The 9,933-nt window shown below is 45.0% G+C and overlaps 2 protein-coding genes across 2 annotated transcripts in view; both read right to left on the bottom strand.

The window, feature by feature from the left end:
• The window catches only part of LOC309397665 (integrator complex subunit 6-like), a 322,886-nt gene that overhangs the window by 32,516 nt on the left and 280,437 nt on the right, over positions 1 to 9,933 (bottom strand). The window lies entirely within an intron of this gene.
• On the bottom strand, positions 347 to 7,448 carry LOC309397821 (centromere-associated protein E-like). Its single transcript, XM_081964179.1, has 8 exons — positions 7,218 to 7,448; positions 6,951 to 7,115; positions 5,818 to 6,030; positions 4,660 to 4,872; positions 3,286 to 3,489; positions 1,898 to 2,101; positions 717 to 929; positions 347 to 582 (listed from the first exon to the last, which is right to left on the bottom strand). The coding sequence occupies exons 1-8, from the start codon at positions 7,425 to 7,427 to the stop codon at positions 487 to 489; spliced, it is 1,518 nt and encodes a 505-aa protein (XP_081820305.1). The 5' UTR covers positions 7,428 to 7,448; the 3' UTR covers positions 347 to 486.

Genomic DNA, 9,933 nt, shown 5'->3' with positions numbered 1-9,933 from the left:
TTATTTCCAGGTTGAATCTCTCCTTGATCAGTTCCCATCCATTATTCCTTGTCTGGCCTTCGGATGCTTTGGAAAATAGCTGGACCCCCTTCCTCCTCTCTGTGGCAGCCCCTCCAATATTGGAAGGCTGCTATCGTGTCTCCCCTGGTCCCTCTCTTCCCTAAACTAGCCATGCCCAGTTCCTGCAACCGTTCATCGTGTGTTTTAGCCTCCCGTCCCCTCATCATCCTGGTTGCTCTTCTCTGCACTCGCAATGTTAGTTAGACACCTTGTTTTTGCTCGCCCCATCAAATCTACAATAGAGGAATGTGCCAGAAGAACAGGCAGCCCAATTAAATGCAAAAAAAAAATGCCTTTATTCTAAGAGGCTTAACTTAGATATACAATACATGAAAGTTATTCGTAGAAAAATGCATAATTAGCTTAAGTCAGCTCCTTGTGGAATAGAATCACCTTCATTATCTTCCATTCTTTTTTTCTTTTTTTTCATGCCTCCTGTTTTGACAGGTTGGTTTTTGCAAGATGCGACATGAGGCCTTTGAGTTCCTCCCTCTCAATCTTGGCCGCTTTATCCAGATGGTCCTAGAATGAAGGAGTGGTGAAAGAGAAGCTTCTTAATGCTGTTTAACCCCCAGGGGCTCAGGACAGAAGCATGTAGACCCCATGCTAAATTATATCCCCTTCCCCTTCACAGACATAAGGATGGAGACAAATACCGTCATCTGTTTTTCTATTAAGCTTAAGTTCTCTCCAAGTTTCTTGGCTTCCTCCAGCTCCGGGTGGCACGCAGCGTCCATCTCTTCTTCGAGCGCCTTCAGGTCCTTCCGCCATTGTTTTGATCGCTCCTTGCAGGATTTCATGGCCACCTCTGCTTCCTTGAAGTAGCTGCCGTGTTTCGCTGCCACGTCTTGCCTGGCATTGGCAAGATACTGGAAATAGATTGGATTCATCTTCTCAGAGAGAGCCACATAAATATATTTTATCCACAAACCCTAAACAAGTTCGGCATCCTAACAAGCCGGGTTCACATAGGCGTTCTTTATCCATGGATTAGGTAAAGGTAAAGGTTCCCCTCGCACATATGTGTTAGTCGTTCCTGACTCTAGGGGGGTGCTGCTCATCTCTGTTTCAAAGCCGAAGAGCCAGCACTGTCTGAAGATGTCTCCGTGGTCATGTGGCCGGCATGACTCAACGCACTTGAAGGCGCACGGAGCGCTGTTCCCTCCCCACCAAAAGTGGTTCCTATTTTTCTACTTGCATTTTTTTCGAACTGCTAGGTTGGCAGAAGCTGGGACGAGTCACGAGAGCTCAGTCCGTTATGCGGCCCTAGGGGTTCGAACCGCCGAACTGACGACCTTTCTGATCGACAAGCTCATCATCTTAGCCACCGAGCGACCCGCATCCATGGTTTAAATAGGCTATAATGGAATGGATTGACCCCGTCCATTACAGGTAGTCCTCGACTTATGGCAACAATGGAGCCTAAAACTTTTGCGGTTAAGTGAGATAAAGGGTTTTGCAACACGGTTGTTATTAATTTTTAGTTGTTCTAAGTTAAGTGAATCTGGTTTCCCATTCACTTTGCTTGTGAGAAAGGTTGCAAAAGAGAAATCACGCGACGCCCGGACACAGTGGCCGTCATAAATATGAACCAGTTTGCTAAGCGTCTTAAATTTTGATGGTTAGGATTATGGGGATGCTGCAAAATTTGTAACTCTGAAAAAAGGTCACCGGTCACCATTTTCAGTGCCGTCGTAATTTGGAATAAACTGTTGTAAATCCAGGATTACCTGTGTACCAGATCCAAACCAAGCACCATAGGATGCCGGGGGGATGAATAAACCACCACCTGTGTTTTATTTTGTTTTCTGAAAATGTTACCGGCAAAGAGAGTTACCTTCAATTTTGGCTTCAGTTGTTCTAAAATGTAATGGAGATTTTTGATGTCATCTTTAAGTCCCTTTTCAAAGTCTTGGATGGAGAACGAAGCGGAGCATTTTTCCATATATTTCTTCACGTCTTTGCCATTTTCCAGTTGCTGGGCCTTGGATTCTATTTCCAGGAGTTGGTCTTCCAGGCTGCATAGATCTTGGGAAATATTCTGTGTGGGAATACAACTTTTCGGATTACTTCAGGTATGTTTGCGACGTTACGACAAACAGCAGTGATCAGCTTGGAAATCGTTACTGGAGCTCATCGTTCACCCCAGTGGTGAAACTCAATTTTTTTTTACTCCTGGTTCTGCGGGCGTGGCTTGGTGGGCGTGGCAGGGGAAGGATACTGCAAAATCTCCATTCCCACCCTGCTCTGGGGCCAGCAAGAGGTGGCATTTGCCGGTTCTCCGAACTGCTCAAAATTTCCGCTACCGGTTCGTCAGAATCTGTCAGAACCTGTTGGATCTCCCGCCTGGTTCACACCCATTTCAAGGAAGCTACCCACTGTCTTGGGGTGTGAAATGACAGATAGAAAGATCACGAAAAGAACATTGAAATTGCAGGGGGTAATGAATAACAGAGTTGAAAGGGACCTCGGAGGTCTTCTAGCCCAACCCTCTGCTGACCCTAAGCCCATTTCAGATAAATGGTTGCCCAGTCTCTTCTTCAAAACCTCCAGGGATGGAGCACGCACAACTTCAGGAGAGTCCCTCATTGAGGCGCCTCTCTTTCTGCTAACCTACTGTGTGTTGCAAATGCTACAGTTGTGTAGGTTCACGCAACACATCTGGCCAAAATCAAAAGCAGGCCACGTCTCACCCAAGCCTAGATTTTATCTTTTCAGATTCCAAAAGCAATTTTTTTTTAAAAAAATTAACTTTTGGATTATGAAGAACCTCATCAACTGATTAGTCCCAGATCCTCCCAATTCAGAGGTGGGATACAGCCGGTTTGGATCGGTTCAGGGGAACCGGTAGTGGATATTTTGAGTAGTTCAGAGAACCAGCAAATACCACCTCTGGTTGGCCTGGCCCTCCCGCCCCCGTCATTCCCTGCCCTATAGTCCCTTGTTTTTTTAGCTCAGCTGATTCGCGCAGCAGAGCAGTTTGCCGCACATCAGCTGAGTTAAGAAACAGCTCAACTCGCCAGCACTGACACCAAGGAGGGTCTTTGAGTGCTGCGCATGCAAAGCACGGTCTTAGAGAACCGGTAGGAAAAGATTTGGAATCCCACTATTGCTCCAATTCCTTTCCAGCATAGGGACCGCCAACCTTCTCCCCTCCCATCCAGGACAAAAATGAAAAGGGGAGGAGCGAGCTATCCATGCTCCTCTCCCTTTTTTTGGCATCACCTCCAGGAAGATATCTAACTTCTGTCTCAGCGCTGGGATGTCCAGCTGCTTGAATTCGGTCCCGTAACGTTCGGATTTCTTCAGGCTCTGAATCTCAATCAGCAGCTTGAGTTGCTTCAAGTTCTCGTCCAGCAGATCAGTGGTGAATTTGGAGATGCTGACGTAGTATTCTTTACACTCCCGGTACCATTCGGCGAAGTAGTACTTGTGGGAAGAAGTAAAACACACACAATCCATTGAACCCTTCCAACTGTTCTCACACCACACAAAGCCAGCCTTGAAGGACCAGGGAGACACACTTCGTACTTTCAGGACAGGAGTGATTGACCCAAGAGACATTTCACAGATTGGGCAGCTGGTAGATTGGTAGGATATGAAGCTTATATTAAGGATTGTATTTCAAACTTCACCTTTCCGGACTAAAAGGATCGGAAACCCTACTATTAATTTTCTGCAAGTATGCATCAGGACTCCAGGCTTACATCTAGAAGTCCTAGCAGCTCTCTGACCTGTGGTTGCCTACCCTGTATTATGGCAATCTTTCTTTTAACAATGGTTTGTCAAAGAAGCCACACTTGACCCCATTAGTGAAATCATAGTTTGCAAATCACAGGAGAGAGTATATTTTAAGACAGGGGGCTCCAGTCTTGGCAACTTTACGACTTGTGGACTTTGACTCCCAGAATTCCAGAATTCTGGGAGTGTTGAAGTCCACAAGTCGTAAAGTTGTCACTGTTGGACACCCCTGCTTTGAATCGGAGAAGTAACATACACTGTGCATTGTTAAAGCACGGGAAGACACTGGCACAACAATTGGCAATGACAGTCAACTTGGGTTATTTTCAATAAGATGAGACATTTCACAAAGGATTAAATAGAATAGTGTATAGAATTACAGAGTTGGAAGTTCTAGTCCAACCCCCTGTTCACGCAGGAGACCCTATACCATTTCAGACATGTGGCTGCCAGTCTCTTCTTAAAAACTTCCAGTGTTGGAGCATTCACAACTTCTGGAAGGAAGCTGTTCCACTGCTTAATTGTTCTCACTGTCAGGAACTTTCTCCTTAGTTCTTGGTTGCTTCTCTCCTTGATTAGTTTCCACCCATTGCTTCATGAAAGTTATGGACTCAAGACACCCTCCTCCTCCCCACCCACCCCCAAAAAATCAGGGCACAAGGCCATCAGCTAGCATCCTGGGAACTAAAGGCCAACAGATCTGGTGAAGAACAAACGAGAAGAGGAAGAAAATGACAAGGCCACCATGGGAAAAAAGAGTCTTCCTGCTACCATCACTAATGGACAGAATTAAGGCATGGACCATCAACAGAAGGTCCTCTTTTCCTCCAGGGTGGGCAGAGCTTCAGTGGACAATACCTCAATATCAATCAGCACGGAGTATAGTTCTTCAGTCGCCTGCTCGTAGTGGATTTGGAGTTTGAGAATGTTGGCCGTCTGAACGAGAGGGAAACCAGAGAGTCCTTCTGTGGCCACGGATTTCATGATCTCCAAATTCCCCTTCAAGTTGAGAGCCAGGAGGGCAATATTGTCCCTTTTCTTCTCCATTGTGGGCACTTTACTTAACACCATCTGAAACAAAGGGGTGAGGGGAGGATAAAGGCCCGCTAGTGCAGGGGTCTCCAACCTTGGGAACTTTAAGACTTGTGGACTTCACCTCTCAGAATTTCCCAGCCAGCATAGCTCGGGAACTTTAAGACTTGTGGACTTCAACTCCCAGAATTCCCCAGCCAGCATAGCTCGGGAACTTTAAGACTTGTGGACTTCAACTCCCAGAATTTCCCAGCCAGCATAGCTCGGGAACTTTTAAGACTTGTGGACTTCAATTCCCAGAATTCCCCAGCCAGCTATGCTGGGGAAGTCCACAAGTCTTAAAGTTGCAAGGTTGGAGACCCAGCACTAGGAGAACCATTTGTCTCTCCAAGTGACCAACTAAATCCAAACTCTTTAGACCATTTTCAACCCTTCAACTAGGGGCCCAGCCCTAGTGGGTCACCCAGAGTCAAAAGTCTGATTTCAGAGGATTTACTGCTAGCTGCTTTTTTCTGTTCTTTGGCATTTCATTAAGTCCCCTGGAGTGGCCCAAGATTAGAAAAAGCAGCTGAAAGAAGAGCGAAATAAATATTTTAAACGTTCGAGTTTCAGAAATGCCATTTCAAGGAGGCAGGAAATATCCCATTCAATATGATATGGGAATTTTGCTTTAATATTCTATTATCTAGACCAGGGGCCTACAGTGGGCAACTTTAAGACTTGTGGATTTCAATTCCTGGGAACTGAAATCCACAAGTTTCCATTCTGGGAATTGAAATCCACAAGTTTCCACTCTGGGAATTGAAATCCGCACATTTCAATTCTGAGAATTGCAATCCACACGTTTCGACTCTGGGAATTGAAATCCACACGTTTCAACTCTGGGAATTGAAATCCACAAGTTTGGAAAGCCCCGATCTAGAATTAGAGGAAAAAAATAACATTTCTCCAAAATTCTTCTGCATGCCCATCATTTTCTCCTACCTTCTCAGTGAAAGTAATCAACAATTGGCGAAGATGGTCATTCTCCATCCTCAGGCTGAAGATGGTTTGCCAGAAGTCCATCACCCTTCTCTTGTGGTAGGAGTTGTCCAGCATTACTTCTTGAAGGTTTGTCATTAGTCTCTTGTTTTCAATTACCAGTCCCTCCTCCTCCTCAGTTATTTGGTGGGCTTGTTCTGCTGTCACTGTCTTCACCTACCAAGACAAGATTCCAGAAAGTGGCAAACAGTTGTAGCCTCTACAGTACCTCCTACGTAGGGTGGGTATGCTTAGTAAAAATGTTAGACAGGGTGCTACCGCTACCGAACCGGTAGCGAAGAAAATAGAATACCATCTCTGGGGTCAACCTATTCTCCAAACCACCTGAAGGCAGAACAAGAAGCAATGGGTGGAAACTAATCAAGGAGAGAAGCAACCTAGAACTAAAGAGGAATTTCCTGACAGTGAGAACAATTAATCAGTGGAACAACTTTCCTCCAGAAGTTGTGAATGCCCCAACACTGGAAGTTTTTAAGAAGAGATTGGACAACTCTTTGACTGAAAGGGTATAGGGTCTCCTGCTTGAGGAGGGAGTTTGACTAGAAGACCTCCATCGTCTCCTCCAACTCTCCTATTTTGTTATCCCATTTTGCTACATTGTCGTATATACTTATCGGTCACCGTCTACATGTCTCACTTAGGATACACCACCACCCAAAAGTCTTGAGATGTTTGCTGCTTGACTTGGGCGGAAGGCCACAGGTGGACGCTGAATGGCCCCTCCCAGAGGAAATAAAAGAGGAGCGACAGGGGAGTGGAGTTTGCAGGAGAGAATTAGTTCACTTAATTGGTTTGTGACTCTCCGAGATTCCTTGCCAAGTTCTGCAGATATCGGCCTGGCAGCTCTCCAAGCCAGATAAGGTCTGTGACTGTAAATCCTCCCTTGAAAGACTTTGCTGGATGGGAATGAGCAGAATTCACAGTCAATTAATAAAAGGGTTTTTTGTCGGGACAAGGAGTTTCCTTCAGGCTCTTGGGAAGAAGCCTCAGTCAGGGCAGTACCCATCTTCAAGTTGTACTGTAGAGTTCTGCAAACCCACCATTTCTACTCTGAAGTCTACCTACGATGTTCCTACCTTCTCCTCCAGGTCAGCCGTGGGTGAGCTCATCATTTTCTGATCCTGACTCTTTGGCGATTGAGGTCCCTGAGCCGAGAGAGCCTCCTTGGCTTCCTGTAAGATTTCGCAGCAACCTTTCGATGACTCCGCAGTGGCTCTCACGTGATCCTGCAGTTCCAGGTTCTTCAACCACCCAAACAGAGAAAGATCAGTCATTCCCACCTTCCTTCCCATCCCAATGTTAAGGCGGGGCTATTGAAAAATAAACGTTATTTCGTTACTCACTGCAGCAACCGTTTTCTCGATGGTCTTGTAAAGGCCACGCATGGTGCTCTTCAGAGTGTCCCTCTCCGCCTGAAGGTCCTCCACCAAGGTTTTCAGGGAATCTTTTTCCTTGGAAACCACCTTCAGATCATCTTGGCTGGTTTGGAGTTTGACGAGCAAGTCTGTTTTCTCTTGCTCCAAAGCCTCGATTTTCTTCTTCAGCTCCTCCATGTTGTGTCAATCCCTCCAGGATTCTCCTGTCAAGTCAAGAAATTGAGGGAGGTCCGGGAACTTCTCCCAATGGTCCAAACGGGGGATTTTATTTTAGGAAGAAACAGGTCAAATCCGCGGGGATTTGACGTGGATCCATGCGAAATCCATTTCACATCCAAATATACTTATGGGATAAATATTCCAGCATTGTTTCACTTGAGAGCTAAAAGTCTCTCTTGATGAGCAGGAAATCCCCAAGGGGAACATTGTCTCTAACCAATTTCGTTGTCTACATGATGTACAATGACAACAAAGACTGTACCCGTGATGGCGAACCTATGGCACGCGTGGCAGAGGTGACACGCAGAGCCTTCTCTGCGGGCATGTGCGCCTTCACCAGCTGCTCTTCTGTTTTCTGGTGTGCACAGGCGCAGGGGGTCTTTGCGGGTGCCAGAGTGCCGCAAAACAGCCTGAAAATAGTCCCCAAAACAGACTGTTTGGGGGGATCTTTTTCACGCCAAAAACGGCCCGAAAAATGCCCCCAAAACAGGCATGTGCGCACCAATCAGCTGGTTTTCAGGTTTCCAGTGCTGTGGTGTGTGCAAAGAGCAGCTGGATGGTGCGCCAGAAACATGAAGACCAGGTTTCTGGCATGCACCGGCCAGCTGGTCTTTGGCTTTCCGGCACTGTGGCGCGCGCACTTGCACACATGTTCCGATTTGGGCACTCAGTGCTAAAAAGGTTCACCATCTCTGGGCTATACTACATCATGAAGATAGAAGATACTCTTTAGCTAACCATAGTTTCTCAGCATCTCACAAAGGTTTATAGTCTTTCTCCAGCCCAACAAGTGCATCTATATTTTGTACACTGGGATTATAAGAACCAGGTTATTTAAACAGCTGGTTCGACGCGAGAAAGAGCTGCTTCCCAGATGTTTACGGAGATTCTCAATCATCCCAGCCCTGGTTGCCCCAAATATGGTTTTCCAAAAGGCACCTGGGCTTTCTTGGGGTTTTCCCCCCCCCTTGAAAACGTTTTTTTACCTCTCATCCAAGAAATTTCAGTTTTGAATTTAAGAAGCTTCTTGACGAGAAGTGAAATGTTTTCAAGGGAAACCCCCCCCCCCCCAAGAAAGTCCAGTTGCTTTTGTAGGGGACAGCTGCCTTACAGCGTTCCAGGAACCGCCAAGGAATATATAGCCTTATACCCGAAATAAATTATAACTCAACAGTGCAAATTTAGCACCTTTTTAAAAGGGAAGGGTCCCACAAAGTTCCAGATGAAACTCGAGTGAATCGGCCTAACCATTTATTTTTGGCAAGGGTTGAGTTTGTACAACATGCTAATCCCTAAATCTTGGCCAATGAACATAATTGCTAGCGTCCCACAACATAAAACGTATTAAGAGTTACACAGGATGGCCCAGTTCACGTGAGACTAAGATATAATACGTCTTGCTTAGATGAGTAATTAAAGTTTGTTTAGACATCGAGTGTTGCAGAAAGTACATCCTTAATTCCCTTTATTTTCCCAGGTCAATTTACCCGCCTTTAATGATGCTAAACAGTGTTTCTCTTTGCTTAAATAGAGGCGATATTCCCATATTACCCTAAGCCTCCATAACCATTTATTTAATTTTAACTCCGTGTGTCGTCTTAAGCAAAGTCTTAACAAAACATGGTTTACAGCTAAAAGTTGCACAAACCCACTTCATTATAATTTATATTTTTTAAAAAATGCTTCAAATACATCTTGGTACCATCCGTAGACAACCAACTCTTTCAAGAAGAAATAAAAAGCAGTGAGGTAAGAGGTCAGTCCCCAATTCCACCACGAACCCAAATATAGTTTTCCTGAAAGGTTTTTGGCAACTTTGTGAAAAATAGAATTGTGAGATTTTTTTTTTTTTACTTACCAGCTTAATAATAATAATAATAAAAAATAACCGCTCCAGTCTTACAGGATAAATCCACCCCAAATCTCTCTTTCCTTCCCATCTCTGGTTGAGCAAGGACCCAATTTATACCACTAACTTTTTTTGTGGGAGGTCCCTAGAAGGACACAGGTGGAGAGAATGACCCGTCTGGATGATTTTGACAAGCCAAGCAAAAGAGGGAACAAATTTTCCTTCCTGGATGGTTTTGGGGGGAAATGTGGGATGGCTCCTTTTTGGAAACAGTGTGTTTTCTACATCCCCGAGGACAAGGCATTATGTAGAACTGTAGCAGAGACTTTGTGATATTTGAGAGTAACGTTTTATAACTGCAGGGTGAACTTATAAGTCATTCAACCACTGACAATTGTAATATAGGTTTTCCCTTCTTTTTTTTGGAGGGAGGGGCTGTTCTTCCCTCCTTTGCTTTTCCTATTTATTAGGATTTGCTAATCCTATTTTTTTTTCTTTATCGTCTAACAAATTTGAAGATTTTTAATTGCAGGTGTTTTTTTCTCTCCCCCATTTTATTCGTGAAAGTTCTAAATAAAAGTATGAATAAAAAGGGACAAACCACAGCTAAGCCAG

This window comes from Natrix helvetica (assembly GCF_964273705.1).
Source record: "Natrix helvetica genome assembly, chromosome: 11".
In the NCBI taxonomy this organism is placed as follows: domain Eukaryota; kingdom Metazoa; phylum Chordata; class Lepidosauria; order Squamata; family Natricidae; genus Natrix; species Natrix helvetica.
Note: the sequence above shows the minus strand (reverse complement) of the source record. Positions and strands in the feature narration are given on the sequence as shown.

What these genes read in the sequence shown, in the direction of transcription:
- LOC309397821 (XM_081964179.1), bottom strand. Translation starts at nt 7,427, where the DNA reads ATGGAGGAGCTGAAGAAGAAAATCGAGGCTTTGGAGCAAGAGAAAACA. An exon ending in AGTTAGATATCTTCCTGGAG is followed by an intron (nt 2,102 to 3,285) that starts GTGATGCCAAAA and finishes ATTCCCACACAG; the next exon opens with AATATTTCCCAAGATCTATG. An exon ending in AACTGAAGCCAAAATTGAAG is followed by an intron (nt 930 to 1,897) that starts GTAACTCTCTTT and finishes ATCTATTTCCAG; the next exon opens with TATCTTGCCAATGCCAGGCA.